We start from the raw sequence: 20,063 nt of genomic DNA, 5'->3' as shown, positions 1-20,063 counted from the left end.
CACAGATAATGTTGCTACAAAATATACTCTGTAAATTATAAGATTCTAAATTATAACTACTCATATATTTAACACAACTTTATATAAATTTAAAAATGTATTATGCAGTTTACTGATGGTAAATATGTTTTGGGATACAGTATGAAAATAAAATCAACCAACACAGCATATCGTGTAACCCAAAATGCTTCCTATTTAGTGCTAAAACAATGAGAAACTAAAACCTCATCTTTATGTATACTAGATGCAGGTAAGTGCAATTTACGTAGCGAGGGTAATGTATTGTTAGTTATGTATGTATGATTTTATACAAGTATTTATAGCGCACGGATCTGTAGATATGACACGATAAGCAATAATGAGAGGATATGGAAAGTCGCAAATAAAAATCTTCTAATGAAGGTTGGAGGATTTATGTTCTTTTTTAAATTAACTATTTTTATTTATGTATTAAGAAATTGTAAATCGATTGTGTTTAAAAAGGTATTTCATGTGTCGTATCTACAATAATTATAAGTTTATTCTACAATTATTTATAAAGGAATGAGCAATTCGATTAGGGTGTCCGATCGTCAGAATGAAATCACCAAATAATATTGAATTAAATGAGTAAGTCTAGGTATGTTATTAACATTATATTCGGCTAGTTTTAAAGTTTATATATAAAGTGGAAAGTAATAGGCATATTTTTAATTAATATTGTTAAGGTCCATGAAACATTTAAGTCTTTACAATAGTTCCTTTACCATGTGTCATTTTGTAATCGTACGAATAATATCAGATATGTGAAAGATATTCATTTAAATATTGTATAAATAATTTACCTAATAATTATCTGCTATCTGGTATATGATTTTTTAATAAACGTTTACATACGAGTTTTTTGTTTTCATGTTTACCAAGATACTCACCACAGGAGTATTTCTAAAAACATGCAATATTATCTATTTTTATCTTTTCTATAAACTTAAATAAACATACAAATATGACGAAACCGCGAAAAACTATCTTTATCAAAATACATTTCTAAACTCAAACTAAACAAGACATGAAAATGGTCTCGCTTCGTCGGCACCGGTTTTAATATTAGTCAATAGCAACACTGCTACGCGTGGTAGTCGGCCAGGCATCGCATCATTTTGTGTCCGGCCCAGCGCGCGCGCGCTTCTACTACTTTTCCCGCCAAAAAAGTGAAGTGACGTTTCACGTAATTGTGGTTTGACAATGACAGTGCGTTTCTATAAACAAAAAAAGTGATTCCAATATTTGAAATTAAAAATGACTGCTGGAACTGAAGAGCAGGAGCCTCTGATATCCTCGTCGGTTGAAAATCAACGAGTTTCCTATTCTACGCCACAGGTAAGTTAGTTCTTCAATATTTTTGTGTCTGCTAATTTTTCTATTGGCAAATAGTGATCTGGGAAAATCTAGGCTTATAACGCGAATATCTGGTTTAGTTCCGATTATCTGAGAAAGCTGGTGATGTAAATAGTGTGGCGAGACAAATATAAAAGATAAGATTTCTAACAAAGTAACGTTATGGAATTATAAAATATTTACTTGCCCCAAAAAAACATCAATATATTTATTTGCTCTGGCATTTTCAATATTATTTGTGTTAAACTGGCAAATAGAATGCTTCCTCCTCCTCTTGTTCATCTTAACTTCTAAATTCTTCTTCTTCTCCATCATTTAGAATTTCACAATATTTATGGAAAATTACGAGTCCAAGATGGAGAGCGACGAATTTCGAGCATAATACATTCGTAGGTACATCCAAATGAGATACACAAAATAAAATGTAAATGGATGTCGGACTTAACAAAAAGTGCAGTCTACTCGTATGCTAACGCAGCATTTTTGTACATTAGTTAGTTAATCAATCCGAAAAAAAAAACCAGTTTAATACAATTTGCGCGACGAATGCCGTAGCTATTTTAGAAATTTTGAAAAATACGAATTAATACGAATAAATAAATAATTCAAGATCTATGAGCAAGTACATTCTTCATTTTTTTATCTATACTATAATATTATTATAAATAGGTAAGCGTTTTATGAGTTTGTATATTTGAGGTGGGTAATCTCTCATTTCAAAAATTCTTTCACCATTAGAGATGTATATTATCCAACATTGCTATAGACTATATTTTATCTCAAAATTCCCACGGGAACGAAGCCCCGGGCAACATCTAGTTTATAAATGACTTCATAATTGACAACATTTGCCACGTTCCTTCCTAGTCTTTCCCAGTTTCTTTTTGCCCTATCATCATCATGTCATATCCTCATGGCTGGGGGACCACCATTAACTGTGGCTCTATTGACTAAGAGCTGCCAGGCAATGCGATTTTGTACCTGGTGGACTTTGCTTTCAAATTACCTTATCGCGTCTGTCCGTGTATGCAAAATTTCAAGAAGATTGGTTAAGTAGATAGAGCGTGAAGAGGTAACAAACAAACTGACTTACTTTCGCATTTATAATATTAGTTAGGGATTTTTATATAGATCATCGAGATAAACATACAAGGTACGCAAGGTATATCATTTAAATGAGCATTCAATCGATATTTTTTAAAAAATTTCATATTATATATTTGTAGATATGTGAGATATTCTTCTACAATGTCATTATTTTTAACAGACATATAATTCGACTTTATCGTTCAAGTCAATGGGTAGGCGTAGAAAAAAAATACATAAAACTAATTGACAGCGCACCGGTCCGTCGACTGCATACGTGTCTAATGAGCTTATAGTTTGTCTATTTTATTGAGGTACCTAGAGTAACCTAGGTAGGAATTTAATTCACCGTTTAACAACGGAAGAAATGAAATCAAATCTACTTCTATCAACTCCTGGCTCTGTCTATCCCGTAAGGAGTAAAAACGTGATACTGTATGTATCGAATCTTCTTATGTATATAAATTTAGGTTGTAATTTAGTCTATGATAGCTGTGCCAATTTATATTGCTATATAACTATTACTATGCTATGTCAATAATATATATATATATATATACAATAGTATATGGATTTCGCTCTTGTGTGTGGAAAATTTATGTGGTTGAGTGATAACATCCTCATACACTCACAAACTGTGAAACTTTCTCGATTTCAATATTTATGAGTATAATTATCGTATTCAGTAACTTAGTATATGTTTTGAAGTATAACTATATTCTTGACTGATGTAGTAGTGTTTTCGATAAGAATGAATAACTCTGACAAGAAAATGAATGTTATCAGCTTCTCATTACCATGGCGTTTTGTTCTCATCAAATGAAATTATTAATTTATGTTACAATTCGCTCCATACAAAGTTAATGTAATTAATTATTGAAAGCGACGATTATCTCTATGGACGTTACGTTGTGGGTTTTAAGTACTGATCTATATGTACAATACAATAATATTTTATTGCATAAATTAATTATATTATTATAAGTACCTGTAGGTACTTATACTAATATAATTAATTGAAGATCTAATTTATGTTATGTACGTGTGATATGTGATACATTTTGTAAAATGTATCTTGTAAGATATATCTCTCTCATCTTAGTGTGGCCCTGGTCGCATTCGGAGCTGCGACGCCCCAAAGCCCAGTAATATTTTTTTAAAGCGTTCCACAATTAATTAGCTAACCTTAGATTGTGAGACAGGATTTGACGTCGCGTTATGACCCTACCTCCCTAGGGTGTAGTAAGGTGGTATCAAAGAATCCTATCTCGGCAACTAATCTAGAACAACAAACTCAATTTGTAGTTATATCTGCGATGTACTGACTAATTGTCTCAATGCCCCTCAATAGGCCGCATCCTGTGACCAGAGATGTTGGAATATCCACAAGATATTAAGCAGGCCAAGCGAGCATACAAAGATATTTTAAAACGATATTGGCATACGTATTTTAAGCGACTTGTAGGTTAATTTTTGTAGAGTTTGTCTTTGATGAAAAAGACATCAACGGGCTCGATTTTCTTTGTATTTTTTTTGTTGCAATTAGATGAAAAAACTCGTGCCAAATTTCATTCGTTAAAATATGAAAAAAATAAAAATCTTTTCCCTTTATAATATTAGTATGGATAGTATTGAAGTATGTAAGAATGTAAGAAATATTGCGTGGATCTTAAATGATGAAAAATGGCAAGGAAGATAACGATGATGATATACTCATGATTTTTAAAATTTCAAGACCCATTAGATCTGACCTGACAACTACGACACCACGAAGTGGCGCCGACGTCACCTATTGCCGAGGTCCAGGTGTGAGATCCGGCTACCGGTAACCCGACCGGATCCGGAAACACCACTATCGATGTGTCCCTCCCTAATCCCTACCGGTAATTTGCTACGAGGGGTTTCTATATTGGAGACGTTTATTTTTATAAGGCTCATTTCTGTGGTAACTCAAGTTCGAGTGGTATATGAAATAAAATGTCTTTATTTTTCACGATGATTATTATTCAGAATAATAAAAACTTATATCCGGTGGACACTGAATGTAATGAAAGGGCTAAAACGAAGTGTAATTTATTTATTCAAACACTGTCTCCAAAAAATTCTAATTGTAGTAATGCAAAATGTGTGTATAAAAAGCAAACACATTTATCTTTAACTCTCTATGGAAATTACATTTCCAGTTTTTTAAAGTGTAACTGGAACTAAGTGAATATAAACTACATCAATAAGCGTTTGTGAGTTTGTATGTTTGAGGTGGGTTATCTAACTACCGAACCGATTTCAAAAATTATTTCACCTTTAGAAAGGTACATTGTCCAAGATTGCTAGAGACTATATTTTATCTCAAAATTCCCACGGGAGCGAAGCCCCGGGCAACATCTAGTAATTAATCTTTAGTTAATGTGACATTTAAAAACATACCTAAGTACACTTGTGCACTTGTCCAAACTGCCTAGAAGATAGACACCGATAGAATCACTTTAACTTTACCATAATTAGAATGTGTACTGTACTATGGATATCATATATACACCTTTGTAGGCTTCGATCTATGTTTGTCCACTGAATATGTTGCGAACCCTCCAAGAATATCAGTTACTTTGCAACCCTCGCAAATATTTTATTAGCTGGAAAATATGAGCACTTTCACACACATTACACTAGTTACCATTATCATTTCATAACTTAATGAGAAACACTTGAAAGATTTCTAGAAAAGATCTTTATTCTAAGTTCACAGTTTTATCTTCACAGTAGTTCTCAATTTAGCCGAGTCGATAAGCTAAGAAGAAGATAACGTGGATTTTATCCTATGGGAATTACTAGGTAATGTGTAGCCTTCCACGTGAATGTGGCTAGCGTTTCAGAAAATCTACTATTTTATTAATAAAGAACGTAGGACCTTTATGATACGAGCATTAGCTGCATCTCTCTCACATCTGAGCGTTTTCTCGGTTGCTCCCTCAGAGTCCAGAATCCACTTTCCTTCTTTTTCGTCTCCACTTCGCACGATTGTCGGCCAATGGTCTGATAACTAGGGATCTAGTTATCAGACCATTGGCACTGATTGAATGCCAAGCTCCCAGGTTTTCTAGATATCTTGACTGATAAATAAAATTCTTCGATGATGAGGACGAGTACAATATATTGATAGATATACAGAAATAACAACGTCGATGCACGCTATCGTTCCCGAGATGTATAGAGGAGTGGGGTCCGTCGTAAGCACGGCGGACAGCTGAGGTCCGGGCCGCAAAACCAGTCCGACGACCCCGCGCCCAACGTCTGCCGCAGGTACCACTGTGACGTCAGGAACAGGCACGCATATCATAATTTCTAATATCAGCATCAGCGCTTCTTGGAACATAACCTGCAAAATCCCAATCCTGTTGCAGAATGGCAATTCTCCAAGCGACACGCCACGCCAAAGTGGGGGTGAGGTCAACCTGGCTATTACCCCCTCTCGTAACTACGGGGCCATAGGAGGCGTGGAGAAGGTAACCTACACCTGGGCAGACGTCAACGCCTTCGCGACCCAGACCAGGTCCAGAAGGAGGCTTTGGAACTTCTGGAAGACTTCTTCCGATAGGATGTTCCAGCAGAGGAAACAGTTGTTGAAGAATGGTTAGTATTGCCTAGATTATCAGATGAATATGTTAGTACGATAATAAAAAAATACTTTAATATCTTTCAGTCCTATATTAGCATTTAAATTGTATTTTTGTAGATTTTATTTTACTTAGTGTGATCAAATTTAGATTTAAAATTTTCATCTATTACAGTCAACGGGGCAGCATACCCGGGCGAGTTGCTAGCCATAATGGGTTCCTCCGGGGCAGGCAAGACCACACTGCTCAACACCCTGACCTTCAGAACCCCAAGCGGCGTGGTATCCAGCGGCACCCGGGCGCTGAACGGCCAGCCAGCCACTCCTGAAGCACTAACAGCATTGTCGGCTTATGTGCAGCAACAAGATTTATTTATTGGCACGCTGACAGTCAGAGAACATCTCATCTTTCAGGTACCTAGTTCTGGATCACCTAGTAACTACATATATGTACACTTAACATTGCGTTATACGTATATAAGAACTCTCTAATATTATAACCGAAAACCTTTTGTGATATAACTGTAGACATCACCTCTGTATCATGATCTTGAATAAAATATTTGAAATGTAAATAGTTATTTCTTTATAGGCTTTAGTGCGTATGGATCGACATATACCGTATGCTCAGCGCATGCGCAGGGTTCAAGAAGTTATACAAGAGGTAAGTACATTGACAATCACTTGATCACTATGATTATTTTTAGTTTGTTTTGCATATCTCGTTACACTTGAATTCTTTTTCCGTGTAATGTAAATGTAATTTTATGTTAATAAATACAATTCGTAATTATGCTTAAACAATGTTTAACGGACTGACGACCGACGGTCGGTCAGTGGTCACATAAAATCTAAACAATTACATATATTTTATTAATAAATAATTCGCAGTAAGGAACCTTAAACTTGGCTTAGCTTTACATAAAGATTTAATTACTTTTTATAGAGAAATGGAGAGAAAAAAGCTTCGAGTCTTAGCCAGTTTTTTTACAGGATATTTTTGGTGGGATTGGTTTCACAAAAATAAACCTACTTACCTCTCTGAGAATCAAACTAACTTATTTTTAGTTAGCGCTGTCAAAATGCCAGAACACAGTGATCGGCATCCCCGGTCGCTTGAAGGGGATATCTGGGGGGGAGATGAAGAGGCTGTCCTTCGCCAGTGAAGTCCTGACTGATCCCCCACTCATGTTCTGTGACGAGCCCACATCGGGACTGGACTCATTTATGGCACAAAATGTCATTCAGGTTCGTAAAATTTCAAATAGCCGACATTTTTAAATTATTATTTTTTAAATAATTGTAGTTTATGCGAATTGTTTTTGCTGAGCATCGATATATACAATTATTTATTTCATTTATTAAAGTCTGGCACTGCATTTAACATATATTTCGATGTCGCTGGGTAATACATTTAAAATTTGAGACATCAATGTCCTATTAGCGCCATAAGTTATGAAGAATAAAATTATGTTACCTTCAATTTGTTTTCATTACACGATGAAAAATTACTAGTAAGTAGTACTAAAAACTACTTAAATATGACTCTCCTACTATTATTATTATAAACTTTTAGATGTCGAACTTCGCGATTAACTATTTTTCTTTAGCTATTATAAAGCTGTTCCTCTCAGGTACTGAAAGGTCTAGCACAGAAAGGTAAAACAGTTGTGTGCACGATACACCAGCCGTCGTCGGAGTTATACGCCATGTTCGACAAGCTGCTTATCATGGCTGACGGCAGAGTAGCCTTCCTCGGCTCGCCGGACCAGGCCACGGAGTTCTTCAGAGAGTATGTATACTTGTTTCTTCTTCTTCCCTGTTCTCATTATTGGGGGTCGGCCCACATCGTTCTCAGGGGCCTGGATGTTCTATCCTGGCTTGTCTGTGTCTCGAGTTTTATATATTGTTTGTACAGATTTTCGTACGGTTTTTACCAATAGATAGTTTGATTCTTGAGGAAGGTTAGATGTATAATTTATTATGTTTTTCAGCCGAGACGGGCCGCTAGTCTGTTATATACTACACTATCTTCAAATCTGGAGTTCGTTGCCCTCCTAAATAAACTAATGGGATTACAAATTTAAGCTAATGATAACGACAGGCTGGGAGTTTGTAAGGTCTCGGCGGCTCCATTGACACTGAAAACTTTGGCGGTCAACCGCCCCAATCTATAGTTAGCCACAACGATCTATATGTAATATTGTTTAGTATGTCTTGTACATGCTAAATTAAAAATTGATTTATATGACTAATTTAGTTACATAAGGCAATTTGAGAAATAATGTCTCTCATCCACGTGAGCTGCTATTTTATAAACGACCGCCAGCCTGACGTCAACCCACCTTGGGAACGTATTTTTACCTATCAACTATGGGTTCCTTAGTTGCCTTCTATAACAGCCACGGAAGAATATGAAGTAGTTCATTATAGAGCGGATCCACACGCCACAAAAATCATGTAACAACGGTAGACTGTGGACCACGCAAACCACAAGTGTCTCCTGTGATAACTAATAGAAGAACAATCGACCAGATTGGGAGCAGCATGCCCAGCTAACTACAACCCAGCAGACCACTTCATCCAGCTGCTCTCAGGGGTGCCAGGCAGGGAGGAAGCCACCCGGCACACGGTCGACACTGTGTGCACTTCGTTCGCAAAATCTGAAATTGGATGCAGGATTGCTGCCGAGGCTGAAAATGCACTGTTCCATCAGGTACCTAAGACATAACTAAATTCAAATAAAACTTAAATGTGATTGAGATGCAAATGTTGACTAGAAGTATACTATTGATTTGTTCTATTGAATAGTCGTGATCTTATGGTTGATATCTGCATTTCTTATTATATTTTCAGTAACATCTAAGTAGATATGAAACGACTGAATCAACAAATAGTACCTATCTATTGTCGGATATTCTAAGACAATATATAAATTTGCTCTATAACATTTGCTTTGCAAATAAATGATATGATTTGGTCTCCATTCTTGTTTCAATCATTTTGCTACAGACGTCTGTTATAAATAATAATATCAAGCATCACTCAGAAGAACGATTCCCAAAATTGAGCTTTAACAGAGTAAAATAAGCGGCGGCTGGGCGGACGCAGCGTGGGCCGGCACGGTCGCGCTGCGCTCGCGCCGGTCGCCGTACAAGGCGTCGTGGTGCGCGCAGTTCAGGGCCGTGCTGTGGCGCTCCTGGCTCTCCGTCACCAAGGAGCCCATGCTCATCAAAGTGCGCTTCCTGCAGACCATCGTGAGTACCTTCACGCATTTTATCATCTACACTTTCTTTACTTTGTTCATCAAATCTTTTCACAATTGCTCAACTCCCGCGTAGCCCAATCGGGGCTCGATCCTATGTTATAATTGTCTTTTTATCTCAGCGGTCGATGTGTTAATTTAATATCTTATGAAATGCAAGCAATTCCTGGACAGACGACAGATTCAGATAACGGAAAGATGACATGAGGATACGTACGTTTTTGATTTTAAGAACGCTTTAGAAAAAGATGGATGAGAATGAGTCGAAAGATTTTTTTCCTGCAGTAAAGTTAGGCTTTGTTCAAATAATTTTCATTACAAGAATAATTTCGTCTGAAATTGTTTATTTTACAATACGTACATGCATTGATTTAATCAAAACTTGAAGTAAACAAGTGAAAATTTTACTCACAAAACGTAAGTATATATAAATAAATCAATTATGAACTGATTGTAAGCTGTTTCCAATAAGACCAATTCCAACACAGATGGTGTCCATCCTGATCGGCGTGATATACTTCGGGCAGCACCTGGACCAGGACGGCGTGATGAATATCAACGGCGCCATCTTTATGTTCCTCACTAACATGACCTTCCAGAACATCTTCGCTGTCATCAATGTAAGTAATCCTGTTGTCCGGCTCGAGGGACCTATAATGTGAAAGAGGAGCTGATTGTCGTAGAATAATTTTATTTTAGACAACTTTTAAAGGAGACTGTTTATTTACTTACAAATAATCAAAATGTGTCATAAAGGATCTAAAAATGTTCCTTTCCTAAAGATAATAAGATCTGTCGTCATTGTTGATCACTTCAATTTATGTACATCATTTTATTTGTAGATTTGCTTTTTTTATTATATATATATATATATATATATATATATATATATATATATATATATATATATATATATATATAAATATATATATAAATAAATATATATATATATATATAAATATATATATATATATATATATATATATATATATATATATATATATATATATATATATATATATAAATATATATATATATATATAATATATATATATATATATATATATATATATATATATATATATATATATATATATATATATATATATATATATAATAAAAAAAGCAAATCTACAAATAAAATGATGTACATAAATTGAAGTGATCAACAATGACGACAGATCTTATTATCTTTAGGAAAGGAACATTTTTAGATCCTATATATATATATATATATATATATATATATATATATATATATATATATATATATATATATATATATATATATATATATATATATATATATATATATATATATATATATATATATATATATATATATATATATATATATATAATAAAAAAAGCAAATCTACAAATAAAATGATATATATATGAATGATATATAAAGATTCAAGAAAACATAATTTTCTATCATGACTCGACCGGGGCTCGACCCGGGACCTCTCGGTTCAGTGGCAAGAACATTACCACTTCGCCACCGAGGTCGTCATTTATTCATATTTGCAGCAGCACTTTTGTCGAATTTTATTCTGCATCTTTTTCCGGTCGTATCCAATTTCTGCTTAGGCTCAACCAGTAACTAACTCTGCAATCATCGTATGTAGGATGTTTGCTCTTTCGATACGTTATTCTGCGATACAACTGAACTTCGTTTACCGTTTTTTTTAAATCCTTCCAAATAGTTATTTATTTGTAGATTGCCGTCAAAAACCTATGTTTCTCCCACCAGGTATTCTGTTCAGAACTGCCCATATTCATCCGCGAGCACCATTCAGGGATGTACCGGGCGGACGTGTATTTCCTATCGAAGACGTTGGCTGAGGCGCCAGTGTTCGCCACTATACCACTGGTGTTTACCACCATAGCGTACTATATGATAGGACTGAACCCCGCCCCGGAGAGGTTCTTCATAGCGTCGGGATTGGCAGCGCTAATCACAAATGTTGCCACTTCTTTCGGTAAGTGTGCTCCGTCTTTTACTACAGTCGAAACTCAAATGAATGATGATTTGTTGAGTTTTTACTTATTGTATCAAGAAACATTTGGAACGTCATTAGACTTGGCTAGGCCGTTCTCCTCGGCCAGTTTAGATTTTGTTGAAATGAGATATAGCTTAACAGAAAACTAGTCCAATCGCGATCTAATCTATTTGTCTACCTAGTCTTAATGAGATGTAGTCGTAATGCTTATATCTAACCCTCTGATAAATTGTATGTCATATCTAAACAATTACGAAAAAAAATGTATTTGACAAGGAATGGAATTTTTGTCCATAACTTCAGGCAGATTTATGTAGGTATGTAAGGGTATCTGTCGTATTTGTTATGTGTCGTACTACTATACTATTATTATAAAGAGGTAAGCGTTTGTGAGATTGTATGTTTGAGGCGGGTAATCTCCGAAACTATTGAACCGATTTCAAAAATTCTTTCACCATTAGAAAGGTACATTATTCGAGATTGCTAAAGGCTATCTCAAAAATCCTACGGGAGCCTAATGCCGGCCAACATCTAGTGTAGGTAGAAAGTGGTGGAAGAGCCTCTTACATATCGCACGTTCATGACAATATATCTAATTAATTACTTACTCGGTAATAGCATAGTATGTATGGCACCGAAAATTTACAACAAAATTCCAAATCAATATAAAAGCTTAAATTTAAATCTATTTAAAAAGCACCTCAAGTCTTTATTAACTGATAAATGTTATTATACTTTAAATGATTTCTTTAATGATAGACTCGGATAGAATTTAGGGCTAGTATAAGTACATTATAATTCTTTTTTTGTTTTGGATTTGTAGTGGATAGCATGCTACTCTTTATTTATTTATATTTGCATACCTATATTCGGTAAAACGTGTAGGTCTAATTCATTTTGACTATTTGTACTCATGTTTTGGGCAAATAAATGTTTTTTTTCTTTCTTTCTAATTAAAACAATAGAAAGACTTTGGCAATCAAGACTCATATCTTTGAAGTTTACACGCATATGATTCGATTACATAATAACACGATTAGTAATAATAACGAAAGCCAAACCGCTAGAATCTTTGACGTAAATAAAAACTTGTATTTTGTTCAAGTATTTTAATGATCTACATAACAATTTAAATCGATTTGTGAAACTATTTTATTAAATCGACGCTCAGTCACTTGATAGAGTCATAAAAACGATTAAATTACTCATTTGAAATGTTATTCTCTTATACCCGATTGTGCAATGGTAGATAAATGTATAAACTCAAATTAATGTAGAATTCCAGTCTGATTTATTTTTTGCGAAAAGCTGGGGTCAATATCGAAATATATTTATTCAAATAGGCATATTCAGTATACTTATTGCTCGTCATAATTTTCTGCCTTTCAAAACAAACTAGTTGACGTCAAAAATTTACTTAAAAGTAAATTTTAGTGGCTTTAAAGCGTGAATAAAGAAGAAGCGGCCTAATAAACTGCGTTGTAACTATCCACGTGCACTCTGTTGTTTATAATCAATCAGTTGAGCATTTCATTGCGAACCCACCGTTACGTATATGAATTAAGACATTATTTAATGAGTGACGGTCAATGAAAGATAGTAAAACAAGGTTGGGAATGACAAACAATTCGCTGTTGCTACAACAGTTGTGTAATATTCAGATGAATTAAAAGATTGTACAAAAAAGATAACTGTCATATCAGATGCCACTATAAGTGCCTCTGTTTGTAAAATGATAGCATGCATTAATAGGTACGTGAAAATATGCTGCACTAGCTACGGCCCGGGGCTTCGCTCCTGTGGGAATTTCGGGATAAAAGGTACCCTATGTGTTATTCCGGGTTATATTCTACCCGTGTACGAAATTTCATAACAATCTGTCCAGTAGATTTTTCGTGAAAGAGTAACAAACATGCATACTTATACATATCCTCACAAACTTTCGCATTTTTGATATTAGTATTATAATATGTAATTTCTTAAAACATGTAATCTGTAAAGACCTTTATTGGATGATATAATTTTGTATTAGAGATGTTAAATTAGCCAAAACAGTCTTAGAAGATAACGGAGAAGAATTTCTTGAAATCGCAAAATTTTGTCCGTAATTTTACTCCTACTTAGCTACTTAAAGTTCAGTTCCAATAATAAATTACAACTTTGCATTTTCGAACCAATGACTGAAAAACTATCTATCTGTTTATGAAATACTACATGCTGTCAGAGTCTTCGTTTCCGTGAGAATTTCAGTATCTTTTATACTGAAATCTATGTACTATTCCGAGTTATATTATCCACAAATCTATAAAAAGTGTTTTTATATAGGTCCGGATTCTAGATTATAGATAATTTTCGATGAAAATAAAAACCGGTTCCATGTGACGACGATTTAAATGTAGTTCTACTACTACACATTTATACTTAAGGCCATTTTGTTGTGGAGTAAATAAACGTATTTTTATTTATTTATTTATTTAGCTATATCTAGTTTTAAACACGGCAACAGCCTAAATATTTGTTTTAAAAGCTGGTTATGTATATAGTATTAAAAGAGATTTTGATGATGGATGATGATTTTGAGATAGTTTTAAATACTAATCGATGCAATTATAACAAAATACAAATAACACACATTCACTACACATACACATTCTAACACAAATGAGCGTAAAAGCAATATCTTCAAACCGACCTGTGAGTGAAAGGAGAAAGAAGTGATGTATAGTGGTGCAATAATTTGTATTAAAAAAAATTGAAAATAGCATAACAAAAAGATAAATAATTTCAATGATGTATTAGATATAATTTTGATTTATTTACTGCTATCACAAAAGTTAAAGTCCACCACACCACACTACACTACCCACCCGGCCCGGTACTGCACGGTCTAATTAATAAAAACTGCATCAAAATCTACTGCATCAGATTTTTGGTCTGTCTAGGGTACCTGATCTCCTGCGCTAGCAGCAGCGTCAGTATGGCCGCATCAGTCGGCCCACCCATCATCATTCCTTTCATGTTGTTCGGAGGGTTCTTCCTCAACTCTGGGTAAGTCGACCATGCATGGTCATGTCAACTGATACACCGATATCATCAGTCATGTATTACGTACAAATCAAATTTTAATTAAAATGTGTAAAAATAGAGATTCAATGCTTGTCAAATTTTTTTGTACGCCGTCTTACGTAAAAAGGCAAAATTCCCGAAATTAGTTCTCGTAAAACATCTACGTGATTTGTGATCTTCAAGTGTCTGAATTATACTTCTATTTCGACGAATAAGATTTGTAATTATGAAGTCGTGGGAATCGAGTGTGTCATGCTCACTCAAATGGTCAATCTGGTATTGGCGTCGTGGGCCGGGTCGTGAGGTTCCCTCTATTATGGTTGAGCTACGCGATGGCTGTCCCATGCGTCAACTCGTGAACGGGTGTTGTCGTGAAGTGTTGTTAAGGGAACTGGTCATCGTTTCTCATATATTTTCATGTAAGTTAATTGTGTTTCACATCGATATATATATTAATAACAGCACTCGGATCACAATCATAACCTGTTTTGATATACCTTTTGACCATGTACATTATGTACTTTTATATATTATTAGGAAAAAAAACATTGTAAGAAACAATAATGGTAAGCCCTTCTGGCATGATAGGCACCAACACTGTTCAAATGAGTTTCTTTCGGCATTTCTTCTCAGCAGTGGTCGTTCCGAAATGCCAGTAGTTTGTAGCTTGTGAGAAATAACTATATATATAAAAATTGACGAGAGAAAGTGCCTGTGAAGGTCTAATTTCTGAATAAATGTATTGAATTTGAATTCGTAATAACCACGACCCATGAGGAATGCTACTATGAATACGACACGACTTTTACCTTCACACACGACACGTCTTTTATTTCATCTATGAATGCCCTTCCTCTTTCTTACTAATTATTACGATTATTATATTACGATTTTAGACCTTCATAATGTCAACAGCTTTGTGAATGCTGTTCCTATTCGCTATCAAGGCTTATCATCTTTTGTCTCCTCGTAAAACATCCACGGAGGATATGGAATGTTTTTATTCTACGGGAATCACACGCCGAGAAGAAAATGTAGCAACACATATTTAAAACAGGTCCGTGCCACCATACCTGGGCTGGATCTCCTACTTATCCTGGTTCCGGTACGGGAACGAAGCCCTCCTGGTCAACCAGTGGTCAGGTGTCGACTCCATCGCCTGCACCAGGGAGAACTTCACCTGCCCCGCCTCTGGGCAAGTGGTACTGGAGACTCTCAGCTTCTCTGAGGTAAACATATTTTTATTTTAGCAGGTAATGCAAGGAAATACGTAAATCTGGTAGGAGAAAAACTTCTTGGCTTAAGAATCGGCTCCTCACTATAGATAGCATTAGTGATATATATGTTACTGTAAAAGCACGAATTACTGTAAATTCTGAGATGTTCCAGTAAAACCTAAGATTTACCAACTCTTAATGGTAAAAGTCCTAACAATTTTGCGATTCGAACTTTTACCACCATTAACTTGGTAAATCTTAAGATTTACATCAAAGGCACGGTAAATGTTGAGAAAATAATTTTACTTTTGTTATTTTTTACTATTTAAGAAGTATTTTAAAGGTTATACCTTACCTTTAAAGTATATTAACTTTAAAAGTTAAAAACATTTATAAATAAAAATACTTACCAAATGAAAATAATTTAAAATAGGTAAAATTTGACTAATTACTTAGTTAATTAATTACTCTCATAATTATGATACCTACATAAAAATATGTAAGGTTTTGACCCAAAAATAAATGATTAATAAAAAATAATCATTGTTTTATTCCCAAAACCAACATTTACCAGCCGTCAGTAGCAAAACCTAGCATATACTAAATTCCAATGGCAAAAACCCGAAAAAATCGACAATTATTTAAAAATCCTTACATTTACCAACCTAAAATTTACCTATATACGGACTTTTACAGTAACATATACGCTAAGATACTAAAGTTATTAATTATTTTTTAAGGTTTAACGAATTTCTTTTCTCAAAAGAATTAAATTCAATTACAGAGAAAATACATAGGTATAACTTAATGAGCTTTTTACGTACCTTTACTTAATATTAATATCTATACATACCAACAGGAAATGTCTTGCTACACTACACTGATAAGCTAAAACTTATGTACAATTCACAATAAAAAATTTTAATTAGTGTTATTTTTTTACTACGGAAATACATACAATTGTTTTTTATTTCATAACATCCCATTCAGTGATCAAATATCAATCAATCAATATTCCTTGACAAGTCCAAGCCCCGTTCACAAAGTATATAGGTGAAGCTGATACGAGAGCTATACCTACGTTCCTATTCGCGAGTTTCTTTGTTGACCGCCACAATAGTATATCAAATTACAATGGTAATACTATGATGATATCACGATCAAACTGACAACTTTTACTGTCTGTATCAATTAATAGGTTGACCTTATTAGAGCCTCCGCGATATCGTGTTCCATAACCCTTGTATTCGCTCGTGATGTCAACCGTATTGTACATAGTTGTGTAGTGTATAACTATATAGACTACCAAATATTTATGTAACTATATAAACATTTGGTATATTTGCAGCGCGTCGCATCCAGAGCTGAGCAGAACCACCTGGTCCTAACTAATCGATGTGTTTTTTATTGGTATAAAATTTAATTGCTTTGGGAAAATTTTTATATTGTGGTGTCTTTATGGTATTTCACGCAAAATCTAGTGGACGGATTGTAATGATATTTGGTACACGGGTAGAATACAACCTGGAATAACACATAGGGTACTTTTTATCCCGACATTCCCACGAGAGCAAAGTCCCGAGGTTCGGCTAGTATAATATAAATATAGCAAGATATAAAAGAAACACCATTTAAAAATGTTAAGCTTATTTTCTATTTCTCTGCCAGGATGACTTCAAAATGGACGTAGTGAACATGGTACTCCTGTTCATTGGCTTCAGACTCCTTGCGTACATCGCACTGCTGCTGCGCACGCGCCGCGGGAAGTGATGATCCACTGCCGTCGCTGTCCATGACTATCTAGCTGTTTGGAGCGTGCTCCATATTGCCTGTTGTATTGTTACTAAATAGTCTTTGATTATTTATATGACAAAGTTAGTCCATTAACCTAAATATCCACTATAATCCATGGATATATTTTTTACTATTTTTTATTACCTTTGTAAGTTATATAAAACCAAAATTATTATTAATTGTTCACAAAATTAATAAATATTCACAAAAAAGATAAAGCAAACTTTTTAAGCTAAAGTAGGTTTTGTCAATATCGCAATAATATAATATTTTACCTTAACTTTATTATATTCTTTTGGTTATTAAAAAAATATTTTTGATTTGTTTAGTTCAAAATTTTCTTTTGTTAATTTCAATTGAATTGAAGTGTTTGTTTAGATGATTTTATACAATACAAACTATCAACTAAATTATCAACCAATCATTTCTGCTAAATTGTTTGTAATTGTTTGAATTTTAAATATTCAGTACATACAGCATACTACTGTAAATACTATCTTCAAACACATTTGAAGCCATTGAATTGCCATTCGTCGTATTCATATTTGATACTTCAAAGTAGATCTTAATTTTAGAGATTAATTATTATGTAGTGAATGAACCTATTATATCACAATGCAATTTATATATTACTTATATACGTACATTATATAAAATATGAAGAAAGAGAAAAATAATGTAAGTATATTTACTTTATCATGTTTAAATAAAAGGCTTTTAATAAAAAACAGTTGTTTTATTTCTTTTTTTGTCTGAACCGAATCTTCAGAATTTAAATCGTCAGAATAGATATCATGCTCCTAATTTATTTATTCATGCATAGTTAGTCGGTAAAACATATAGGTTTGAGCACAGATAAAAAGTATAATCAGCCGCATATACTTAAATTCAATTATTACATTACATTACGTACAGAATTTTCGAAAATAATTTTCATATTATTGAGTTATTTATCACAAAAACAATCGCGCATCCGTTGCAGGATTGTTTTTGTGATAATTGTTTTCGAAAATCTGTATGTAATTGCAAGGTACTCATAAATTGGCAGTTTTTATCATTCTTGGATCACTAAATATTATTAATATTTAATCAGTAAATGTACAACAGAGAAAATACAGAATAGTACTGTATTTTCTGTAAATATTTAATTAGCTCCAACTATAATAGGCGGAAATGCACAATGTGCAAATATGTAATTTTATTATCATATACCTACACATACATATTACAAGTAATTGTTCACGTGTTTTCCAGTCATACAAACTATTGATAATATAAATTTCACAATTACATATTATTAAAAATGTACCTCAGTCGCGTCTGTCTGTCCTGTGTGAACGCGATAAACTCAAAAACTATCGGACGGATTTTTATACGGTGTTCACCAATAGATAGTTCGATTACTGAGGAAGGGTTCACAGTATAATTTATTACGATTTTGCCCGAGCTGAGCTAGGGCGGCCGCTAGTTAAATTATATTTCGCTAGATCAAACAAGCGTAATGTCTCCTCCCTTTCTCTCTTACTGTTTTCTCCATGAGAAAGAGCAGGACAGACATTTAAGATATTCCAGGGCCGTATTGCGGAAGCGGCCATTGCTTAGTGACCTGTGACATCGCGGTATCGTGTATCGAGTGTGTATTACATTTGAAGCCTCACAAAATAGCTGTCACATCGTTTTCTTTCACACCAATCGGAGGCTTTTTAGGCGTTGACCAGATTAGGCGCCCCCTGGATACGTCACTGTTATCTTGTAACGCTATATCTTGTACGCAATATATATATATAACTCTTGCGTTACTGAGTGACTGACTGACAGACAACGCACAGCCGAAACTACTGGGCGTAGATAGCTGAAATTTGGTGTGTAGGTTCCTAGGACATTGGAGCACTAAGAATTTCCACGGGAAACTGATTTTTACTCACATACGAAGTTGTGGGGAAAAGCTAATATAAATATAAAACTCTTCAATTACTGATTGACTGATTGACAGACAACGCACAGCCGGAACTACTGGGCGTAGAAAGCTGAAATTTGGCGTGTGGCGAGTTGGCGTGGTTCCTAGGAGTAGGGGAGCACTAAGAAGGGATTTCCTGAAATTCCCACGGGAAACGGATTTTTACTCACATACGAAGTTGTGGGCAAAAACTAGTGTTAATATATAATTTTAATTTATTTAGGTACTAATTCGGGGGCACAGCAATTGGTCGGATATTGTCCTCTGAAATGTTACTTTTTTATGATTTGGTTTGTCCTAATTTTTCATCAAACAAAGTTCTTTTACCTCTTGCGCAGGTATGCAGGATTACAAAATAGCAAAAAAGTTAAATTATTAAATTAACACAATATATTTACGTTTTGAATAGTAAAGTGCCTTTTACACACTACCTTAATTCTGCCATTTAATTGGAAGGCTAGCCGTTTCAATTAACATTCAATTTATTTTAACATCTATACATTGTAAGTTAAATTTGTGGTGAAATTTGGTAGTTTAATAGCTAACATTTTTATTTTCACAAGTCCCACGAGAATGTACACAAAAATATGCCAAGAAATAATCAGGTGGTGACCTTATCCATCAATGCACTATGAGGAGTAAATTATATCACTTAACATTATAGTATGCAAATTTTAATGCATAT

General features: G+C 34.2%; 1 protein-coding gene across 1 annotated transcript; it reads left to right on the top strand.

The window, feature by feature from the left end:
- Window positions 1-1,107: 1,107 nt before the first annotated feature.
- w (white) lies at window positions 1,108-17,897 on the top strand. The gene is made up of 13 exons (XM_053769456.2): window positions 1,108-1,359; window positions 5,862-6,090; window positions 6,249-6,487; window positions 6,666-6,737; window positions 7,142-7,321; window positions 7,708-7,865; window positions 8,609-8,789; window positions 9,154-9,330; window positions 9,827-9,958; window positions 11,095-11,323; window positions 14,287-14,392; window positions 15,468-15,639; window positions 17,296-17,897. The coding sequence occupies exons 1-13, from the start codon at window positions 1,279-1,281 to the stop codon at window positions 17,395-17,397; spliced, it is 2,058 nt and encodes a 685-aa protein (XP_053625431.1). The 5' UTR covers window positions 1,108-1,278; the 3' UTR covers window positions 17,398-17,897.
- Window positions 17,898-20,063: the final 2,166 nt, after the last annotated feature.

This window comes from Plodia interpunctella, chromosome 3, assembly GCF_027563975.2.
Source record: "Plodia interpunctella isolate USDA-ARS_2022_Savannah chromosome 3, ilPloInte3.2, whole genome shotgun sequence".
NCBI classification, from domain to species: Eukaryota; Metazoa; Arthropoda; class Insecta; order Lepidoptera; family Pyralidae; genus Plodia; species Plodia interpunctella.
Note: the sequence above shows the minus strand (reverse complement) of the source record. Positions and strands in the feature narration are given on the sequence as shown.

Excerpts from the sequence above, each read along its gene's own strand:
- w (XM_053769456.2), top strand. The coding sequence starts at position 1,279 with ATGACTGCTGGAACTGAAGAGCAGGAGCCTCTGATATCCTCGTCGGTT. Across the intron at positions 9,331-9,826 it reads TGCGCTTCCTGCAGACCATC|ATGGTGTCCATCCTGATCGG; the intron begins GTGAGTACCTTC and ends ATTCCAACACAG. Across the intron at positions 9,959-11,094 it reads ACATCTTCGCTGTCATCAAT|GTATTCTGTTCAGAACTGCC; the intron begins GTAAGTAATCCT and ends TTCTCCCACCAG.